At 40.4% G+C, this 24374-nt stretch overlaps 1 protein-coding gene across 2 annotated transcripts in view; it reads left to right on the forward strand.

Moving 5' to 3' along the window:
* The window catches only part of NUAK1 (NUAK family kinase 1), a 51196-nt gene that overhangs the window by 21077 nt on the left and 5745 nt on the right, over positions 1-24374 (forward strand). For both annotated transcript variants that reach the window (XM_026117955.2, XM_026117954.2), the window contains 3 exons: positions 4684-4804; positions 15658-15809; positions 17082-17147. In XM_026117955.2, the coding sequence (XP_025973740.2) occupies positions 4684-4804; positions 15658-15809; positions 17082-17147 (339 nt within the window). The remainder of the gene's footprint in view (positions 1-4683; positions 4805-15657; positions 15810-17081; positions 17148-24374) is intronic.

Genomic DNA, 24374 nt, shown 5'->3' on the forward strand with positions numbered 1-24374 from the left:
GATTCTGACCAGTTCAGCGTTGAAGGGGTAGTCCACATGGTCTATCCATATAAACCTTTGTTTAATATGTATCTATCTCACAAGGGTTCTCCTAGTGTTAACTGGGAAAGCGTGTACGTGTACTGGCATGCATGCATGTAGGCAGCAAACTCTAGCAGCTAGATCAAGGCCATCAAATCATTCAGTATCGATCCCCGTAGGGACCATCACGTGGTCTAGTTCTGAGCTGTGACCTTGATGCTTATGCACATATTTAATTTTGTGTGTGTGAGCTATCCCACAAAAGTCAATGGTCCGCTCACATATGTGAAGTTAGGCATGTGCTAAAGTGCTTTGCCAGACTGGATCCTTTGTCTGTAGGGACTATGGGTGAACTTGAACCTGTTTTGCTGGGGTAAGAGGCCTTAGATTTCATTATTAAGAATCTGATATGTAACTCTGTCTGAAAGCAAGGCCTTGGAGTTATCTGAAATTCTCATCAGGACAAGAAGCTAGGAAAAAATACAAATTGCTCTACTAGTAAAGTTACTAAAAATACAGTAATTAAATAATCTAAGTCTTAAAACCAGTAAAGTGCAGGCAGAGAGTATGATAGAGGTGTAAGTACAGTGTTCTGAGAATACTAGAGTGACTAATAGCACTTTCTCTGCAGCTCTTGAATGGGAATATTTCGAGTAGTTAATGTAGCTGATGTAAAAAAGCATATTGTGTTTGTCCTACTGCTGATTCATATACTGTGATGCTTAATAAATTGTCATGGTGAACACAGTGGAGCTGTTGCTTTCAGAGAAAGCAAGGAAAGCGAGCAAGCAAGCAAGCAAGAACAGGACCCAAAGAATGAACAAACAAGTTCTTTCACAATGTTTTTCTCAATTGAGATTATTTCTCCTTAGGCTTAAGTTGTTCAGGTTCATCATGTACCGTATCTGGCACCAGTCCTGTAAGTGAGGTTTTGAAAAATGGAGCCAGCTCTGTCTGGTGTTAAAAGCATAAGCCTATGCTGAACATATTTTTTTCCAGAATATATTTCTGAGTAAAATACAGTTCATAAAAGAAATTCTATTATTGATCTTTTAGACTATTTAGAAGAGAGACGTGTTTTACAAGCTGATGTCATAACAAACAGACAGGGATCTTATTTTGCTCAAAGAGATGAAAACAATGAATTTATTATATAAATAAATATCTAAAATGTGACCTTGACATGTAATGCTTCTGTGAAATATTAAAAAAAAAGCACCGGACTGCACTCTTGTTTGTATTATTCTTTCAAATCAATAGACTTAAGCCCGCATACCCCTGCTGACACAGTCTAGGTAGATTGATGCAGGCGAAAGACACTTGGCTGGCAGAAATCTCTTACAGAGGAAGAGCTGAAACGAATGCCAGTATAAACTGCTGTGCACTGTTCTGCAGCTCTGCTAATCCCGTTTTGGGAAGCCACCTCTGCCAGTGAAAGTCTGCTGACAGTGATCACTCACTGCTCGGCCTTTGGGTAAGGGTCGCCCACAAGGCTGTTTGCTATTGATAGCATTTGCGATGGGGAACCTGTCCATCTGGGAAGCGAGGCAGAGGAACGGGCAGGCCACCAGGCAGACGTCGCAGGATAAAAATGTTTATCGAGCTGTATTTGAACCTAGAAGTGGAAGACTCCTTATTCTGTCTGAGCCACAGAGATGCACCTTTCACTTCCCTGCAGCTCTTTTTGAGGGGAAAAATTAGCAACTGAGCAGGGGAAAGATATTGGAAACTAGCCTTTAATAATTCTATGATTTGCTGAGCAGGGCAAAAAAAGTTTGGGAGGGAGAGGCAGACAACTATTTCTGAGATGCTACTGTCCTTGTTTCCTTTAGGAATGACATCAGCTTTCTGTTTCAGTTTCCCCATCTCCAAAAGTGAATGGTGCTGCTTCACCACTTGCCTCCTAAGTTTTAAATAATTCATGGCTGTACTGCACTTTGAGCGTAGTAATGTGCTATGCATGTATAAAACACTATTATGTGCAAGTGTCTAGAGTCTTCCTTCAATACAGAAAGCTCATACTGGCAAGTTACTGTATCTCAGTTAAGGGGCATTACCTGCTGGTTGTCACTCCCTGTTTCTAAATGGCAGTCACTGCTGTCTGAAGCAGTGCAGGGAGAGAAGAGAAGTCAAACTGTTTGTTAGCGCCTTGAATATTAAACCCCAGTGGTATATTTGACATCTTTCTTTCTCTGTGGTGGGAGGAAGTATTGGACCTTGGGTGTCACCAACAAAATCCCAAGTACTTCAACTACGTTGGTAAATCCCCCTCCTAGATTTTAAGTCTTGGAGTTCAAGATGAGAAGTAGCATTTTCAGGAGAGCTTAAGTACCATTTTCAAAATGCATTTAAACTTTTAGAAATAGCCTTTATAAATTAAGACTCCTAGGTGTCTTAATCACTTTTGAAACTCTCTGGCCCATTTGAAATATATGTTCCCAGGCAACACATCTGTTTGCATTTGAAGATACATTCAAACATATATTACAACATTTATAGCACTGCCACTCTTTGAATCATATTTGCATTTTTTTAATCTAAAAAAATGTTTTCACACATAAAATTATTCCAGAGAGACTATTTGCAGTAATTATATATAGACTTACAAAAAATGCTGTCTGTGAAGCTCAGCATCAAGTTAGTGGGAGACTGGCATGCCCTCCTGGATGCCGTTATTACTTTACCAGCCGTGAATGGTGAAGAATTTGCTCCCCGTTGTATATTTGACAATGAAAGCCTTCTTAAATTCTTCCTCAGAGCCAAGTACAAGGCTGTCTTTTAATAAAAAAATGTGTTTTTACCCATGTCTATATTTACTTCTTGCAGGAATGCACATGCTGCTCCAAGAGCCACCCACATCCTTCTTGTATACAGGGTTTATTTGCATTCACAGCCTGTCCCAGTGCAAGCATGGGATGGGGAAAAAAATCCAACTTTGTCTGTACTGTTAGCTGCTTTATCCATCTCTAGAACTGTTTGGTGATTATCCTGATCACTCAGTCAATTAAGATCTGTTGTATTACCTTTGCTAGAAATATGTACACTGTAGATAAGAACAAAGCTATGTTGTTACTTTTAAAATCTGTATACCAAATGTTTGGGCCAAGAGGAAGAAAAGAATTGTTTTGGTTTTGACATACAAATATGTTTGTCCCTTATGCTCTGCTTTTGGTTCTGTTGTCTGCATGGGTCCCAAAGCAGGGTAGCGCTTGAGCATGTGCTTTATTTTAAGCATGTGCTGAAATCTTTGGGAGTTCAAGGGGATCGGGCATGTGCTTAATGTTTTTCTTGAACAATGTTGCTTTTCAGAGTTGAAGCCTTTGTAGGAAACCTGATCCTTTAAACTAGCTCCTGTTTATGTACATTTCAATTTTATAATATTGTAAGTTTTCCCCTTCTTTCTTCAATATCCTTGATGCTACATCATATAATGAAAACAATACTGGTCATGCCACTTGCAATTACTGAAGTAGGCAGTGAAATTATTTTTGCGCAGGAACCAGGGAAATCACATAAATGACAGACTTACAAATGTTTTCCCAGGAGAGGTCCACAGTAGTTGGCTGCAGAGAATGACAAAAGTGTTGTTTACTCATAAAAGGGTGGTCATCTCAGCAGGTCAGTGATGTTTTTCAAAGGCTTACTGTTGATTTTAAACTAGCTGGTAATTTATTCCTTGAACTCTGGCTTACGCAAATAAAATAGGGTAAATATTTATTACAGTGAAGGCTGTGCTGCCACTCAGAATGCGCATTACCTCTCACACTAGCTCCTCTCCTTTGTTGGGTTGGGCATTTCTTGTGGGGCATGATCTGACCCCTGCAATTATTTATGGGGTTGTTCAGATAAGCTCTTTTTTCACAGGCGACACATACACACATTCACAAGGGCTGTTATAATTTGAATTTATACTGCAAGTTCAGCTATCACTTCCTCTGTTCCCACCCTGCCTTTTGGAAAGATACCCAGTCACACGATGTGCTTGTAAAAAGGTTGCTGATTGAGGAAGGATGCAGGAAGGATATGGTTTTGCAGTGATTGCATAAGTGCTCTGCAGGACATGAAAGTCTAGGGTTTATATGAGGACGAGTTTAGATGTGAATTTCAAAGAATCATTTTTTCTGACTCCTGAGCCTGCTTTAGAGAACAGTGGAGCAACCTGTATTAATGTGGTCCTCATTCTATAAACATGGCCAAATAATTTGTAATCATCACCCAAGATCATCTGCCTGCTTTCCATCAGAGATCTTAACTCTACTTCAGAGAAGTTGTCTCCAAAGCTTCTGTTTGAAATTGTCAGATGTAATCATGTCTAACCAAATGCTGTTCCCATCAGTCTTTGGGGATTGTTACCATTTACGTCAGCTGAAGAAGATTTAGGCTAACACAAAGCTCCTTTTCAAAAATCCTGCATTCCCCCTCAATGAAGCCCTAATACCTAAAGACCTTAAAACTTCATGTCACCCATTACTGTAATGAGAGTGTACTTACTACTATAAAATGAAGGAGCTGGGGCATGGAGGTTTGTATTTTAAAGCCTTGTTTTGGTCATTCCACATTCTGCCAACATCTAACATCTGTATTTGTTTTTTGAACTCTCCTTAATGGATTATGTGCATCTGTTCAGTTCCAAGAGTAATGCTTGATTTCCTGAATTTATAGGTTGCAATAAAATCCATTCGTAAGGACAAAATTAAGGATGAACAAGATATGGTTCACATCAGACGGGAGATTGAGATCATGTCATCCCTCAGCCACCCTCATATCATCACCATATACGAAGGTTAGTGAATGTGATTCTCTTCCCCAACTGCTCTATTATGTTCTTGCAGACCTAATGTTTGTATTTCTTGAGAACATGCACCAAACTCTTACTCCTAATGTAACCCATCTTTTACCAAAGAGATTGTTTCGAGCACTACCTTCCTTCTAAACCATAATCTTTCGCAATGGTGTAAGCCCTTGCCTGCAGGAACTTGTTTATAAGTGACTTAAGAGCTGTATCCATGGAGGATGGGAAAGTATTGCATGTACCATCTAATTTTCTTGCTCCCACTGGAAAGTTCAGTTTAATTTCACCCTCACTCACACACCAGCCTGATGTCATCTTGTGTTCCCCAACTCCAGAACTGATCCTCATATATTTTATGGGACTAAGACCAGTCACAAGAGCAGTCTTGTTTGGTCTAGGTCTTTGGTCCTTCCTTGCCTGCCTGTTTGTCTTGCTGGTTCTGTTATAGCTGCTTTTCTCACATGAATCTGAGCATCTGCTTCCTATCCATCTCTGTACTATTTCCTGTCAGTCTGGTTGCTGGCTTAGCATTCCTGTTTCCTAATCCTGCCTTTGCTCTCTAACTGCTTTCTTCCTGGGACATGGCAGCGAAGCTGGTAATTCCTGGCTCCAGAGTTGCTCCCTAATTTGGAGACAAGAGCAGGAAGCCAGAGACATTCTTCATTTATTTGCTTGTTTGTTTGTTTATATATTTATAGAATATCACCATGTAGTAAAATCTCCTCCTCCTCCTTCCTTCCTTCCTTAAGTCTGTAACATCCCAACTAGAGCTAAATATTCAGGCTGGGTACGTGCTAAAAGATGCTGGCCAAGAGGTCTGCTCCCAGGGCCCCAGCTAGGTTCTCAGTTGCACAGAGGACACCGGGTGTGAATTCCAGAGACTCTGAAGGATGTGAGCCTAACGGCTTCATCTCAGGGGATCACATCCTTCCTTATATGCAGAAGAGGCAGCCTGCATTTAGCCCTTCATATTTACATACCCATAAGGTAAATGCACAAGGTGATGATATGTATATGGCAGCTCGTTTCTGAGACTTGATATGACTGATTAAAACAAGAACTGGCGTGGAATACTGTTACAGTATCACATATTGAGTTATTCAAAAGCATGTTCTTTTACTTGAAAAGAGAAGAATATCTGTCTTTTTATTGAATAAACTCAAAACAGGATCTGGGAACAGAAAAGGGGAGGGATGCTGTGTCAGCATGTGGGTTGCAAATGGAACAAAAATTATTTCAAATGTGCACGGGAACTCAGAAAGAAAAAAGATTAAGCATGCTGCAGTCATTTGACCAATTGTCCTTCTCATCCTTACTTTATATAGTTTTTACTGAGTTAAAACATTTGTAAAAGTTAAAAAGATTACAGAATTTTTAAGAAGCAGACAGTGAAATCCTGTGGGAGCAAAACTTTCCCCTCCAGCCCTGGGGAGGGAGGCGCATTGCTTCCACAGCCCAACCAGTCAAGTTTTGCAATGGAGGTTTCATCCAGTCTCCAGTAGGGCAAGTGCAGATGGCAAGTGACATTGTTTCCTTCCACGAACTTCAGCAGCCTGGTGCTTTTGTGATCCATTAGCCAGCAGCAACACTTTGCAGTGGCAGACCTGGAGGCAGCTTTTCTCTAATTTCTGGGAAGCTTTTTGTTCTGCTTTGTTTCTGGTTTGTTTTCTTTTAGAATGATCTCTGAGGAAAAAGCTATTCTTTTACTGTAACACAATAGTTATCTAGAAAGCAGAGCAGCCTTTCATGGCTCTTTATGTTTAATTCATGGCCTGAAGGGATGAGCAGCAGAAGTCAGCTTATTGGTTTGACAGTAGTCCAATGGAACAAGGAATTATGTATAACAGAGGCAGAGCTGCTATATAGCTCATCAAGTCTTTCCAGGCAGTCAGAATTGATGTTCTGCCTTTAGCAGCCAATATTGTCACGTATATATATATTCTAGTACTGGGAAGACGTGTGGATGCACAGCCAAATCCAGAGGTGAGGTTACATACTGCCCAGAGATTAGGATGTAAGTTCAGTGACCCTTAAGCATGTGCTTCATTTTAAGCCTAAAAGTACTTGTGGTGAAGCTGTGGAACTACATTTATGACTGAAATATTTGTATCCTATTGAAGCTGTATTTTGAATGTGTGGCCATTCCTCTGGAATGATGCATAAAAAAATGATGATATTGCTCTCCTCTGGCACTAAATATTGAAGTTACTCAGTCCTCAGGAGTGGGCTTCATCTCAACAGGTTTAAGTCATCCAACATGTAGGCAGTTGGTGTACATTAGAGGTCTAGTTTCCCTCTGTAGTCAAGAGAGATCAACATCAGCAAAAGGTGGTTTGCTCTCTCCTGGGACAGACTTTCCAGATAGGAGGGAGAAATGACATGCTGGAACTGCTTCTCTCTCTCTGTTGGCTATAGATGGAGTCTAGCTAATTAACTTAGATCAGATGCTTAACTTTTAGACTGGAGTAGCCCCACAGATATTTTTCTCATCTCTCACTATTTTTTAATGTAGGTATTCAGACTACCATTACACTCCTGACGGTGTTTGCTGTAGGTGCCAGGTTGCAGTGAGTCTATCTAGCATGGGCAGTGCTTCATCTCTCTCGAATATCTTTGTAAGCTCTTTGTATTGCATTTACAAACATGTTTTCCTTAAGTGGGATCCTTGTTTAGGTATCCTTTTGACCTGCCTGGTTAAAGGCAATTAACCTCTGAATTTGTCAACTTGATGCAAACACAAGCTTATCTTTTTTTTGCTACTGAGCAAATCCAAATGTATGGATACAAAGCTTTCCAGTTTAATGATATTTTTTGTAACCTAACCAAAAGGAAGACATCTTGCCCATTACTGCAAGGGTAGACATACAATTCTGAGCCCAAAGGAATTCCATCTTCTCAGCAGGGCTGTAATTGGCAATCTGTTGAGTGCGGCTGCAAGAGAAGTGCTCTTTCAAATGACTTTAAACTCCTTGAAAGGGATTGGATAAATGAAGCTGGCTTTGCTAGAACTGTTCTGATTTCAGAGCATAAATTTTAATTTATAGAATAATGCCTCTGTCCATTCGTCTGCCCATCTGCCCCCCCCCCCCCCACTCCTTACCCTATTTCTTTTTCCTCACGAAAACTCCAGGATTCAATAATAAAGCCTTTGAGAGCTAACATATTTTTCCAGGGGTAGCCTGAGTGCAAATTCTATCCCATCTGGCAATACTTTATAAAAGTTAAACCAGGGGAAGAGCATAGGGCCTGATCCTGCAAACACTTAAACATGTGTTGGACCAATCATGAGAGTAAAGTTATGCTTGGGACCTGCAGGGGTGAGCTTTTGTGTCTTTGTAGTATGAAATACAGTGCCTGCCTGAGAGTTTCTGTGCATAGGAAGACCTATGCTGGCCTTTTTCAGCGTAACCATACAGAAAAGTCCATCCATTTGCAAAATACACTTACAAAATAAACAGATTTTTTTGCTAACAGGTTTGTAGAAGTAGTTTAATGAAGATATTCTCTGATGAATTAATAAATATTAGGATCACAATTCAGTGCCCATGAAAGGTGATGGCATTAACAGGAACAAGTAACTAAAGGAAAGCACGTGCTTAAGTGCTTTGCTGGATTGGGGCCAGGCTGCTCAGCACTCTGCTGGACTCTTTACAACAGCAAAGCTCTAAAAATGAACTTCCCATGTAAAAGGGACTTCTTATTTTTGTAGGTTGCACTTTTGGAATTCATAGGAAAAAGAAATTAAAAAAAAAGAACACACAGATTCTCCATCATGTATCTATAAGTACAGAGTGACTTGAGCTAGTTCACATGTTTTGGTTAATCAGGAATTTATTTCAGCGCTCATACTTTTGAAGCCCAAAGACAATTAAAGAAAACCTGACAGTATATAACAGTGGATGTGCAGTATTACGCTATACTAATTTTACTTGCGAGATGCGTGTTCACTCTTACACTCCAAAACATACTTCTGTGAAACAAAAAGAAAATCAACATTTGACATTTCAGATGCACACAGGCCTGTCGTCAATGCAGTATTGTTTGATTCTTGTCTGCCAGCTCGCCGTGTTGTGAGTGAAAGCAGCCACATTGCAAAAAAAGGGCACACGAGTGCCTGGGTAGCAGCTGGCAAGGTGCGCTGTCCTGAGCCACTGCTTGCAACCCGCCTCCCCACAGCAGTGCTGCCTCCGGCAAGTACTGCCAGCACGTCAGCTGCAGCGCATATCCTCGGATGAGCCAGGCAGCTCAAGACTGAAATTGTGGTTTGCTAACTCTAGAGATTTTTGTGTGTGTATAACAGTCTGGCTAAGTGCAGCACTTAAGTTATGTGTCTCAGGCTAACAATACTGTCAAGGCAGTGCCAACCTTTGCTATCTTGTATTTTTCAGACATAATCAAAACAAAGTTTAGTGCCTAATTGTGCGATCCCTTCTGTGTACAAAACACCTGAAAAGGTCACTAAAAGTCCCTTGCAATGTCACACGAAGGACTGGGCTTTTAACAAGAATGATGAAAGTTGGAAAGCTGGAATGACTTTTTGACGTTTAGCCAAAAGAAAGTATTTCAGCAGTGACACTATTTAACTGCATTTCTAATTGGCTTCCTCTAATTATGTAAGTTTTTGACCTTAGAGGGTGTTAGCTCCATTGTTTTCAGTTGATAACAAGAACATAAAGTAGTATTTCTAGAGTCTGCTGAGAGTAATGAAACAAGTATAAACAAACTTAACTCTTTAGTTACCATACGCCACCTTTATGAATTTCCTTTCATTCAGGACGATCCCCTAAACAATTCTTCTTCTGACATGGTATGAACCCAAATGTGTGAGGACACTGGCAAGCTCAGTTCAGATGTCTACATGATTCCAAGCAATGATAAAATTTGTTTCCATCCCTTCACTTAAACAGGCCTCCCACTGCAATGTAAATGTTTGCTTGTTTGAGGTTCCTCAGCAGTTTGTAATCATAATTAAAAATAAAAGGGGAATTAGCTCTTGTATTCTTTGCTGAAACAAAAGGCAATTAGTGTAACATGTAGTATTGTGGCTGAATTAGCAAGTCTCATTTTTCCTTTTTAAATAGTAGACCATCAAAATCTGTGTATCCTCATTCTCTGAGAAACAAAATTGGCAAGGATAATGGTTCTCATTTTGGTTTAATCTCCTCACTGGGGATTAATTCTAGCATGCTGTCTGATTTAAAATGATTATTGCAGGATCTTAACTGCATTCCTTTAATTTAAGAACAGAACTGAATAAGGCCATCATTCAAGAAAGCAATTTAGCACATGCTTGACTTTAAAACATATACTTTGTACCTCGCTAACTTGTAATTAAGCGTATGCATAATTGTGAGCATATGCACACAAGTGGTTTACTAAATTGGACATTGGAGGGAGAAAACCTGCTTGACATTTTCATGCCTGCTGTATGCTCTATTTAAAAACAGTCATAAATGAATAATAATGCTAAATAAAATTACAAAAAATACGGTTCTGAAGTATCTTGACATTAAGGGGCTACAAAGCTTTCCAAGTATTTATGAACACAGAAGAAGCATAGGACTGAAATTCTAACATAAAAAAATGCTTTTCAGCATTCAGATATCTTTTTGAGGAGTAATTTGTGCATTATTACACAAGTGAGGTAATTGGGTCATACATGACTTTTCTGAATGAAAAGATTATTCTAGTCTGCATCTCTAAAATTAAAAACAAACTTGCTTGTTCTTTTGATTTGGCTGACCTTTAATAAAAGAGCATTTTGTAGCAATGGAAAGGTACTTCTGTCTGCGGCTGTTAGGAGAGTAATAAAAATACCGCTGAATGGAAAGACACCAGATGGAAGGAATGTCAACATACTGGAACTAATTTAGGAGATTGCTCTGATAGAGAGCAAAGGCATGAGGAGAATTCAAATGGTTCCAATGCAAAGAGATTGGCCACCCCTCTTAAACTAACAAACTAAAATTCTTACCCCAGGGTTACATGTAAACCAAATGGAATCAGCCCACGAGGAGGTCGTCCATTGAGGGGAAAAAAAAATCCACCCCCCCCACCCCCCCGCCCTCAGTCTGCCTTTAGCATCCTGTGTGCTTGGAGGAAGGGAACAAGAATTTCATTTTGCCTTTTAAATTTGATGGTAAATGAGTCCAAAGTGAACTATGCTAATAGAGGGATGTCCAATGTACCATGAAATCTTTCTGATTGATCTTTGCACCATGTCTCTGTGTGTTTTCAACACTTTGGCCTAAATTTCATCTTCAGGAGCATTTAAGACAAATACTGAATATGTTCATCCAGTGTGAAATTTGTCCTGTGGAGTTTCAGCGGAGCTGACTCCTGTGTAGCTAATGGGAAGAATTTAGCAACAGAGTTGAAAAGAAGAGTGCTGATGAAAGAGAGGTCTCTACACTACCACTGCTATTTGGAATATGTAAAGCTGTAGATAGAAACTGAGCTCATCATTTCATGGCCTCTAAATATAGATAAGTGGAGAGATTATATCCAAAAATTATTACCGTAGTAGAACAGACTGTGAAAGAGATTGATTGTTGATGTTACAAGATGTACTTTGTCTCAGATATGTCTTTGGTAGCAAGAAGTTAAGTTCCTTCCCAGTTTCACATTTGTGTTCTTCAATGAGCTCTGAAGCCAAACAGATTTGGTTTCAATTATCTGTTTCTTTAAATAAACAAATCATGTTACAGTTAAGGGGAGAAATTAAAGGAAAGCTGTAAGAAATTTTTACTTGACCACTGGAACTTAAGCGCCCTTTACTGATTTTGCAAAGCCCTGTTCTTAGCTTCTGCTAAGGCTCTTTGGGATGGACAGAGATTTGAAGCAAGTTCATAGCCCATGGGAAAATACTCTTTTTCTGCGATGCCTTGAGCCATGTCTTCATACATTAACACGGTACTCTTGCTCATGTCCTGGGGATACAGTCACGTTATTCCTCATACCCTGTGGTACGTCCTGTTACTGCTCCCTGTTCCCCAATTTCTGATGTGCCTTCACGTGCTGTCCCTCCCTCCTCATCAAGGGTCAGGTGGAAGTGTAGCAGTCTCAGAAGTCAGTCTTTCATCCTGTCTGAAAAGGAGTACTAACATACTGCAACCACTGCATTACACCACTTGAACACTACAGCTCAGGTGGTACAGCTTCCCTCCCACCGCACCAAGGTCCTGCTGCAGCTCTCTTAGCATAATGCAGCTTGCAGAGTGGCACGAAGTAAACACAGGCGGTGTGACACACAGCTTGGAGCAAGTATTTCTTCTGTTGCTTTCTCCTCTAATATGTGGAGCCTGTCTCATATCTAGGCAACCCTCAGCTTTTGATTTTTGATTGACAGAGCATCTCTCCTCCTACCACCTGGCTGGGTGTTGATGCTGGCAGTTCTCCATTTATTTTATTTGGTCAGCTCTGTTTGCAGAGTACTGATGCTTTGAAAGAAGCAAGAGCAGCCCCACCTTTCTTATAAATAACGTCCCTCATTCCCTTGACCTTAATCAGGGGTTGAGATCTGTTGAAGGCAGACTTTTATGACGTCCCACCACTAGCAAGCTGTGGAGCATTCCTGGAGTGTGATATCCTGCCTAAATCATGCTGCTCTGTAATCGGTGGCTGCAGCCAGGGCTCAGGCGTGCTTCTAGATGGAAGCGAGTTGCGGTATGAATATGCACTAGGATGGCAGATAATAAATCATATGCAATGAAAACAAAGAGTGAACCAAGCAGTCCCAGAAGCTATATAGAGGCAATCCGTCCGTCATCAGCCTGCAGGTTACAACCCAGGTGTTAACAGGGCAGTATATTTATTACCTCATTATTATTTGCAGTAAGTAAATCCAGCCTTTAATGAATGCCCTCCTCTCTTCCCCCAACCACTGGCCACAATGCTTTCTTGGAGCATATGGTTATAAAACTACATACTGTGCTCAGAAGGGAAATCTAGAAGTGTCTGTATGAAACCTGTCTGGCATCCTATTGCCTTTCCACTCCCTACTCCTTCGGTGGCAGCTCCCATTTAAAGCATTTTTGTCCACTGTTCAGTTCCCTTTCAGGAGAAAAGTAGCCACACACCTTCTCATGAAATTCAGCTAATTGGATGGGTGTCCTCTCATTCCTAATTTCTGAATTCCTCCCACCTCTTTGAAAAGAAAGATTCTCCCTCCACCGTTTTTCCTTGGTGAAGAGTTGGATGGGTGTTCAATTCTGTAATCATTCAGCTATGATTATACTGAGGCTACCTGTGTAGAGTTATTTAGGGTATCTATCCAAGGGTAGTGTCCTTGTCACAATGCTACCTCACAAAGAAAGAGGACATGTCTGTACTGAGGTGCTTGTATTCTCGTTGATTCTATTGTATTTTTGTGAAAAAAGTTCAAAATTCAGAACAGTGATTTATCATTTCCTAAATTCAATCTTTAGAGTATGAATTATCTGAGTTTGCTCGAGGGCCATAAAAGAGCATTTGAAATGGGAAATATCTTTAAATGCATGTTCCTTCAACCAAGTGCTCCCTGCTTCATTTCTGTATACATGTAGGAAAATATTTCTTGATCAGGACTGTTATTGATATGGCACATTGTAGTCCAGAGAAATTTGATATCAGAATATAACAATTTGGAATATCAAGGATGATTTGAGGAGACTCACCTGACTGAGCAATGAAGGCAAAACTTGAAGAAAAACATGCACTGGAAAAATGCCCTGTTGTAGGAGAATGTCATTCTCATATGCAACAGTAAACACTTTCTAGGGCACCAGCAGTCAGGACATGGTGTTGGGAAGGGTTGAGGACCCCCTTTCCCTGATCAGGGAAAAGCAAATGTCCTCCTGAGCACAGGATGGTCCTTGCCTGGTATCGCTTGGAGTATGTGCTCCTGTGAGATACCATTGAGATCAGTATGGCTAGTTTTCTTATCCATGAATGATGCAATAATCCCTAACTCATTAAATCAGCTGCTTTTTTTTTTAATTAAATCTCTTGAATAAAAACATTTTTAGCGATTTGTCTCAGCTTAATGAAACTACTTCTTTTTCCCTTTCTAAGCAACTCTGTAGTTCGCAACCCTTTCCAAGCTTAGACATGAGAGTATGCACATTACTGCTGCACTGGTAACACATCACTTCTGTACATGACACAGGGTATGTTCAGTTTTTCCCAGGGAATATCAATCTATCATTCTTGGAGAGGATACTGTAAATATAATCCATCCAGAGACAACTCTTCCAGTTTCCGAAGTTTATTGTTAATGAGGATGCACATAGGATGTAATCACTGGCAGGAGTCTATGCTTCAGGGTACAGTAAGGCCAGCAGACGAGTAAGCGGCCAATTTTATCTGGCTTTTCACTCTCCCTTTTATCAGAGCTGTTTGGCTGGGGTTCAGGGGTGTCAGAGGGAACTGCGGAGGCTTTGGCTTGTAGAATGGAGCAACAAGGTGTGAGAGGACATGAGACAAAGCCTGCGAGCAGCAAATATCTCTGTGTTGAGAGGGGCGGCTTTGCATTTCACTGCAAAAGCTAAAGTGTTCTTTCTTTCTTTTTAAACACTAAGGACTACTGGCTGAGGTGTGCTAAAGAGATATTGGAAGGCATCGCTCCAGTATGGCTGGTTAAAACTAGCATCCGTTTGTAATAACCTCTATAATCTCATTAATTTGCAGAAGCGTTGTTGCCAGTGCGACCTGGCTTCAGCAGGCTGCTGCCATAGAAAAAAAGAGAAAGAAAATCTCTATATTTTAATGTGAACAGTGTTTATTTATGGCAGGTGCAGGAACTTCCCAGTGAGTTGCAGAGAATTTTCAGTGTCAGAAAGGAAAAATAATATTTAGCAGCCAGTGCATTATGGCAATCTGAGACTACTCGCAGCCTGTTTTACTAGCTTAAGTGTTTAGTTATCTGCAACTTCCAGTAGAGTCCTTGACAGCATGTGGCACAAAGTACCCAGAGCCCCGAAGGAACAGTCAAGTTATGACGTGTATTAAATGAATGTGCCTTGCGCTCTTTACGTCAGAGCTGCGCATTGCTGTTGGCTCTGTGCAAGTGTCAAAAGACATACCTATGGCATGCAAGGAAACATGAGGCAGAGGCACCCAATCTGGTAAGTACCCTACGCTGTGAGGAGATAACTGAGTTAAAGGATGGGTTAGGTGCACGAGATAGGGTGCAGAGCCATGCTGACAAGAGATTGGATGCCAGCCTTTGGATTCAGGTTGCAGCCCTGGCTCACTCTGGTGTCAGTGCCCACCACGCTCTCACACAGAGTTATGCCCAAGAAGGACACAAGCATCAATTCTTTTGGTTTCTGAGGGAAGGCGAAAGCAAACCAGCAGTCATTCTGGATCAGCCAAATGACTATTCTGTATCAGCCAGTCCGTGAAGATAGAGGTTGTTATCTCTTTTATTAACACTTTTCAAATGATGTGATACCTTCTGATACGTATAGCCCCAAGAGGACTACTGGTAATAGACAATCGGAGCCAGGGTTCAAACGCAGGCATTGCTGGCACAAAAGCCCACCTCACCCCATTATGATCAAGTTGACTTTACCACCCTGTGACCCCATGTTATAGTGGCAAAGTCCTTCTTTCATCTAGCCACGTGAAAGTGAAGGTAGTCGCAACTTCCTTCTCTTGATCTTGAAAGGGGTAATCTTCTTCCGGAAAAGATTAGCTTTGGAACTTGCCTTTTTTGATGGGGTTGGTAGTACATCTCTCTAGGCTGCAGTGATGACATGGGATGTGTTCAGTCATCCTAATTCCTTTTCTGCCTCTGAAGTGTCAATTTTTAAATGTACTAGATCAACTGTTTTCTTTTTTATTTTCTTTTTTAACTTGTGCAGTGTTTGAAAATAAAGATAAGATTGTGATCATCATGGAGTATGCAAGTAAAGGAGAGTTGTATGATTACATCAGTGAGAGGCGGCGGTTGAGTGAGAGAGAGACAAGACACTTCTTTCGACAGATAGTCTCTGCTGTACATTACTGCCACAAGGTGAGCAAAGGATTTGATATTAAAAAAGGCTGTTTGTTTGAACACTGTATAGTGTCTTACATGTTTGAAAGCATGACTGAGGCAACAGCATTCATTCATTATTAAGTATGACAGCATGCGATTGTATCAGTACAACAGGAGATCTTGAGTCAAATTGCTGACAGGAGTTCACTGCTTGCTTTTCAAGACCAATATATTTTGCTGTGCTATGGCATATACCAGCAACTCCCTTACACTAGACCTACATCCCATTTTTGCTTTGAAAGTTAGTCTCCTGACATAACAAAATGATTGACATTAACAAAAAAGGCACCCCATAGTACTTCTAGAACATTAGTGCTTATGATACATTCAAATAAATGATAGTTTGCAATTTGAATATGCAAGTGTTCAACTTTAGATAAAATATATAAAAGAAAATTCCAGAGAAAGGTATAACTGTTCAAATTCTAGCATGTACTCACTCCACATGTGCAAAAGTAACTCTCCAGATGTAGTAGGAGCATGAGAAAGATATCCTTTGCTATTGTCTTCAACCCTCACAGCACCCACTAGAATGACAATTTACGCAATTAAAAACAAGTAACCGACTGGTTATCTTCATGGACCTTTTATCCTTGCTTATGAACCAATTGCATAGAGACAGACTTGCATGCAGCTAAAGGCAATGAGCAGTTAACAATTTCTTATTTCAATTCTCAAATGTTTTAATCACTGCTTGAATTCTGATAAGTGAGGGAGGTTTGTGAAGTCCTCATTGCACAGTGCTGAAAAGCTACAGTGGCCTTCTCTGCACAGTTAATTTTTTCCAAATTTCTTTAAAGAAGGCTCTGACCTAAACCCAGCTTGTGAGTTTCCATCCCTAACATTTACAGTCTTTTAGGATTATAACTCCCTTGATCCAAGCGGCTGCACACTGGAGAAACAAGAGCTTTTGTAAGGACTAACGTCATTGACAGATATTGTTTTCTGGTGCCTGGGAAGAATATATTGCTTTCACACAGTGGGGGTAGGATACGAGTTGGAATTAAGTTCCGAAAAGAATCCCCCCGCTGTTTTACAGGCTTTGTGGGAGGACAGATTCCAGTCATTCTTCTCTTAACCACACACCAAGTGACTAATACATCTCCTGTCACTAGTCACTGGGCCGTGAGTGTTATGACAGTGAAATCAGCCCTGAAATGTAGATGCAAAGACCACCCTGCCAGTTCACCTTTAATTTGTTCAATATTTTCTTATCTTCTCTCCCCTGTTTTTTCCTCCTTATTTCAGAATGGTGTTGTCCACAGGGACCTAAAATTGGAAAACATCCTTCTTGATGACAGTTTTAACATTAAGGTAGGATTCGTTCTCTCAGCTTCTCTGAATGGAATTGCATATTTTGTAACACTTTTATCCAAGGTATTAGAAGAACCAGTGTTATGGCAACAGCTACTAAGCAACAGCATCTGGCAAGAGACTCAAGGGTTTGGAGCTTGGGGAAAGAGCACCACTTGTGACTAGGCGTAAACACCAAATGAAGCTTTGTGTAATCTGGGGGAGAAGACCCTGTCCTGCCACCCTAGGGCCATAATTCATGAAGCAATCTATCTATTTATCAGTAGAAAACAGCAAGGCATTTTGTGCAATCGGGGTAATTTTACAAATGGTATTGTTGCTGGCTGTTGCCAAGGCTAGGAAAAACTCTCCTGATCTACAGGGTTTAAGTGCCTCCTACAGAACACTCTGAATGTCCTTTTGATCATGTCTGGAAAATAAGCAAATAGAGTTTCAAAATAAACCTAGTAAAGCACATGTGCTTCGTTAGGAAATGGCCTTGGAAGTCCAGACACAAACGTATACTTTGGGTAGTGATGGCAGTGATGTCATTTCCATGTCATTTCTCCCCAGTGAAAGGATGAGAATGACCTTTTTTCCCTTTTTCGTCTTTTTTTCCTAATAGCTGTAGCACAAAGATAAATAATGCAGAGATTAGTGAAGTTTCCAGGTGGCTGAACCTGTTTCACTTTCAACTTTGTTCTTGCCTGGGCAGCTAGATGAGTGAGTGGCTGGGTGCGCTGATCTATAGACAAACAAGCACAGGGAGGGATGGTGAAGTTTCTGCCGACTCCGGGGCCTCCTTGCTTATTTATCAAAGCAAAGCAATGAAGGAACTGTCTCTGTAGCCAGGCTTCTAAACAGCCTGGATTTTGATTTGGTCTCCACTGAAAGTCACAAGGCTGCATGCGCTGCTTTTTGGGTTTTACGCTGGCGAGTTTGTCTTCATTTTAAGCTGATGTGCAATGGAAATGGAAAGTAACATATGGTAGCTGCTATCTGTGTAAAACTGATGACAGAAGCTAACTTGGATCAACCAGTGGATTAAAGACACGTAAATATGTGGTCTCTAAAAATAGGCTTTTGCAGAAGACACATCCTATGCAATGCTTGGACATTTTGCTGTTAAGATCCAGTGTTAGAATGAACCTCTCCACTTCTGTTCCAAAAGTATCACTAGTTGCAGTAGTCTCAACTGTTTTCAGCAGTGCTGAAAACAAAAAGTTGCCTTTATAGGACATTGTATACGAAACAGACTTCCGCAGGCAGGATGACCTTTCTTTCCACATTACGCACCAAACTATCTTCCCAGCTAATCAGAGTATTCTTGAGAGAAAAGAAGAATTTGGGGAATTTGCTAACTGTGGTGGTGCAGACCTCAGAAGTGTAGTCATCATATGCAAAACCAATCACTTTCCCAAGCCTCTAGGGAGCTGCTCTTTGTCAAAAGACTCAATCCTCCTCCTGTGTCTTTTTTATGAGAGCCTAATCTTTGTGCTGGGGAGAGCGGGAGGAAGGGGCAGGGACAGTTAGCTTTGTGTTTATATCCAGACCATTTAGATGACCAAGGGACTTCAGAACTACAGGTGTATTTTGGCTGTCGTAGTGACTGGCACTACTGGGGAAAGATGGACACGCGAAAGGAAAAAATGTTAGAGGGCTCCAGCACACACGCTCTTCACTCACCTGTTGGCTGTTGCAAGGAAGAGCCAGGCTTTTTTTGCAGCCAGCGGTCTGGACTCGTGTCCATGTCCATCCCATTAAAAACAGTATTCTCTCGGTGACCTCAGAGGGACCAAGCTTTTCCAACTTGGTCCTAAGTATTTTAAGTACTGCTGCAGTCGTTTGAAGTAAATGCGGTACTCAGGAAACACATGAAGAAATTCTGTTAGGTGCAACTCCACACATCCCCTCCAATAATTTGAACTCATCTTTTTCTTGAAGGTTCGCCTTTCCTGAACCGAGGTCTGTTTAAGTTGCCATGTAGGTATTTTGCCTGTTTCCAGCCTTTTCTCAGTTACTATTCTCAGTCACTTTTCTCCGTTACGGCGAACTGCAAGGCGTGCCTATGAATGGGCAAGAATGCCTGGGCATGGATATATGCATACAGGGGGCTGCAAGCTGTCTTGCTGTCTCCTGATAACTATTTCCCCAAAGGGTCTAACAAAGCTGATAGACTGAGCTTGGGAGGCGGTTTGTATTTCATACATCTGACTAGCAATAGCACTAAAATCAGGATTACTTCAAGAGATGACTTTTTATGTTGTATTTCTTTTTTTCACCTTTCCTACCACATGACTAAGATCGGTGCTGAGTACTTGATGTTAGACATACTGACACTGTCTGCTTTGATACTGAAGCTTTGAATGTGTTATTGTGGTTTCTGTGTTACTTATATAGAATTTTATTTCCCACTTTTTCTTTGTTTCACTAAACAATAACTGTTGGCAAGGAAACACATATGGAGCTGCAAACTATTTGCAGTTGAGTAAATCTATCAGGTCCTGATTCTGAAAGTATTTATATATAGTTTATTCAGGCACAAAAAGAGAAATATGCAATTTAGGGTTTGGTATGGATGGTTGGCTTCAAATAGTCAGTGGAAGACATTTTCTAGAAATGGGGTGATAGTTGTATCTGTACTTTCCCAGACCTGTATTTATATTTCATTCAATAGACTACAGAGCACTTACGAACTTTGCAGATTGATTTTAAGAATGGAAAAATGAAAGGAATCCCTTTGTTCCTGGGTGCAATATATAATTAAATACATATTTCTGAAGAAGCCAGTGATCTACACATTATGGTTTACACAAACATGCCATAGTAATGTGAGAAAAAAAACCATAAAAATAGATCCATGTATATAGCAACTTAAGCAGTATTTTCAGAACAGGAAATACAGAGGGTAATTAATCCATTAGAAATTATTGTCTTGCCTAAAATGGTCCATGAGCCAATTTATATAATACAATGCTAAATTTGGAACCATTCTTAAATGTTAGCTAATTAAATATAAGTCATGTAATAGATGAGCAGTGCATGGAGACATAATGAGCTTTTTTTAGTTTAAACAGTGAGCAAAAGTCTCTGGAAACAGAGTCATGTGTTGAAGCACAGCAACTAGGAAACACCAGTGGCTGAAGGTGACAAAAACTTACAAGTTTTGAAGAGTTCTGCAGGCCAGAGTTGGAGGATGATTAGGGGGAGCTGACCTGTATTATGTAATAATGTTTTCAAGAGACTGGGTGTCTGCATGGTAGTATTTCCTGCAAACCATTATTTAATGGTTTATTATGCTAAATACTGCAAACGCAAATAAATAAAATGAGTTTTAAACACTCATGGGACTGAATATGCACATGGATCTGTTGGGTACAAGGAGTTCATCCAGCCAGTCCATCAAACAGTGCCTTGTCTTTCTCCCCAGAGGTACACCCATGTACCTAACAGAAACCCCAAATCTGAATGTTTCTCCTGGGAACCAGTCTGTCTGTCGAGGTCAATAGTGGGGCAGAATCCTAAAATTAACCTTCCCAAGACACTGCCGCCTCTCAGGGTAGAAAAATATTATTTACTTTCTTGCCTTGTTCATAGTGCCACATACTTAAAACAAATATTTAAATAACACAACGTTGAAATTAGGGACTCTGTCACACGTACAAGCCTCTTCCTTCCTCATATTCATGTGCCAGCTACTGACAGCACAGATCAGCTTAAAATTACTCTCTCTACTTTCAGCTCCCACGGCTTTCTTCTTTCCACCCTCCAGCTCTAGGTGACTTGGAGCTGCCCCCTCTGCTTGCCCTGGATTCCCACGGGGAATACAGCTGCTGCCTCAACAGTGCAAACCTGACATTTTTATACCATCAAGAGGACATCATCTTTCATAATCGTAACAAAAATGCACATGGGCAGGTTTAGATAGATAGCAGGGCTAAAGCAATCCCAAAGCATCAAAAGAGCTCTTCTGAACTGGTGAATTAGAAAGTTATGTGCAGGAAGAATTTCACACCAACTTTAGGCATCTGCCTTTGGTGGTCTTAAAAGCCTTCTGGTGGCACCATCTTCTCACCATTAGTTTTAAAGGGACAGAGGATGCTCATTTTTGGTACACTGTAGGTGTGAATTTACTCAAAGAAATAGCAGCAAGGTGAGGGTATAGTACCCCCATTAACTCGTAGCTCCTGCAGTTTAGCATGATGAGGGCTGGTGTGGTCCCAGTGTGGCCTTGCAGCTCCTCTCTAGTACCAAAATCCTGTGCGCAGCCAGCTGGAGAGAAACTGCTGCACAATGCAGCAGCCAGGGAATCAGTGCAGCAGCCAGGGAATCAGTGCCTCTTGCAGGCTTATCCGAATGCTGTATCTCTGCCTGCATCCCACAGCCTACCCCCAGGGGAGGCCACTGTCATGTATGTAACCTGGTGCGATGGAGAAAAAACCTCCCTGTTCACGGTAGGGCTGTTGCGACTCCTGGGCTGGGAATCACACCTAAAAGAGATGCCTAGCACAGCTTGAAGTAAACTACATGAACCATCCTGAAGTGATAGAAGGAGAGAAAAATGCGAGTATAGTAGTAACGTAATCCTGCTAACTATGCTTTCTCTTGGGCTGGTAAGGGGACACCAATCAGACTAACCACTAAAAACCCATGAGGGTTTCAAATATACTCAGTAAGTATATGTAATTGGGATTTACCTTGCTGGAAGTCTCACCCACTGCACATAAGTTTCATTTGCTTTGAGAGACCTAATTATTTGTCTATCTGGAAGTACAAAGAGCCAGATTCTTAAGTACTGTAAAATTGGCAATTTCCATGAGTGGAAATTCATGGAATTTCTAGTCCAAACTTAAGCAACAAAATTACATCTGATTTATCATAGCTCACAGTAAATATGAAACATACACCTCCTGAGGCAAAGGGAATAAATTCCACTTCCCAGCTCCTCCCAATTTAGGAAGTTTTTTGACTTGATGCCTTAGTTCCATTAAAGTGCCAAGAACATGAAGTAATGTTGGCTTCTATTAATCTTGTTTGGGGGGGGCATGACAGTTTTAATGGGAAAAGCTGATAAACATCAGTCTGTGAGTATGGGAGTGGACTGTAACATAAATACTCTTTTCCTGAATGGTCAAAATGAAAACATGAATGTCCAAGTCTGAGAGTTTCTTAGTGTGAAGAATGGTATGTGTATCTCTATATATATTCATGCACATCTACTTGCATTTTATACATTCCATGGTGTTAAGGGAATATATTTTCTTAAGGAAGCATACTGTGCAGTGTTTGCCCCTGTCTTAGCTGCATCCTGAACTAAAATAAAACTCAATGAGCAGCACAAAGTTTTAACACTGAAATGATCCCATTCTTCCCCTGATTGACAGGGCACACTTCATAAGACTTAAAACCAACTTCCTGCAAGCCAGTCTGGGTGACTTGATAAGAAAGTGGAATTTAGGGCAATTAAGTGCAATCTGAGCCATGAGAATATGTTTGCAGACTGCAATTGTACACCAGCTGTTTTCAATGACATTCCAGGCATACAATGAAGATTTTACAAACCATGTGTATTTAAGGGTTGAATTTTCTGTCCTGGGTTGATAATACCCTATTTGGGGGACTGAATAAATTGAAACTATGAATGGACATGGTGAGATGAATTAACATTAATGAACAGGAATCGGTGGCTCTTTGTGCTGGATATTATGAGTCCAAATTTTCAGCGGAACACCTGCAAATGCAGGACATCAAAATAGGAGTGTGTGAAGCGTGAAATCCTGTCTTTGCTCTGTGACTTTAAAAAATTATGTGGAAATATTTTTTAACATAAATACATATATCTTTATATATCTTGCTACGTTAGGGTAAAAGAAAGGAAATCTAGATCTCTTGTCCATACCTCACCAACTTTTTTTATTTTTGATCTTGACTGTCATTTTTTTGGTGTAGTTGTAGGCGTTCGGATGGTTAATAGAGACAAAGGCATTATGTCTCCCAAGAGTTCGCTTGATCTTGCAGGTAGAAAGCTATTAGCAGCAATAATGACACATATTTTAAAAAGCCAGGAGTGAATGGTGCTGTTGGTAAATCCCTTTCCTTTCTTATCACTTTGTCTTTTCCTGACTTTTCTGTTGTGATATCAATTAATCACTACTTCTTCCTGGGTTTTAATTTCTTTCTGGTATAAAAGACCTGAATAAGGTGAAGAAAACCCAGCAGAAAACTTCTGTTGCTTATAGTTACAAATTGATAATACTTTTTTATGCATGTGCTTTATATCTTTTATGTATGTCTTATGTCAATAGTGAGCAGTAATAAAAGTATCTTTTGGAAAACAGAAATGTTTTGGTTTTAAACAAGATAAAAATTGAGATGTGCTGCCTTATGCTAGAGAAACAAAGGAAATGCAAAGATTGTGGGAGTATTTAGCGTTGCTATCCTCAGCTTTTGTTTTACAAGAACAAGAGCAGAGAATTGAAGTAAACAAACTATTTGGACTTAATCCTGCAATTCCTATATGGGCAAAATTCCCAACAGTCTCAAGGGGAGTTTTACTTGTGTTGGGAAAGCCGGATTTGGGCCCATTGTTTCCAGTTAGGAACCGGACTTGTGTTTATTATCTTGTGATAGACATCTTGTTTGTTTAACGACTCAGATTCCTCAGTGTAGAGTCCCTGAATCTGGAACACTTAGTGAGTACCTCACTCTCCCATTTTTTCTAGTGGAGTTCAGTTCCAGATGAATTAAAAAATCCCTTTCTTCTGTAATCTCGCACTTAGTTTCCTATGACACTCGTGCCTCACTCGTCCTGTTGAATTTGAAGGTCCTGGCTCTAGGTTTGCATGTACAGGAACATGTATTGCTTTTCCTTGATATTAACGATTATACACGATGAACAGCAATCAATGGTGAATATGCCCAGTGCCTTCTAGTATAAGATTGTCTTTGCAAATATATGCATTTCATCCTGGACAACTGATGGTTATGCAGTTAGTCAGCAACCTGACTATGAATAGAACCCAAGTCTCTTTGTTCCTAATCTGGAGGACTTAAGTTGGGGATCCTTCTTCCTCTCTAGAATATAATTAGAGAGAAGTGTCATAAAATCACAGAAAAAATGGGCTAAGAAGGCAACTTGAGAGATTATCCAAGTTGAGATTCCTGCCCTACAGCATGGTCAAGTGTAGCTAAGTCTTTCCTGATAAAATTTTTTCTATTATATTAAAAGATTGATAATGCTACTGAAAC

This window comes from Dromaius novaehollandiae, chromosome 1 (genome assembly GCF_036370855.1).
Source record: "Dromaius novaehollandiae isolate bDroNov1 chromosome 1, bDroNov1.hap1, whole genome shotgun sequence".
NCBI classification, from domain to species: Eukaryota; Metazoa; Chordata; class Aves; order Casuariiformes; family Dromaiidae; genus Dromaius; species Dromaius novaehollandiae.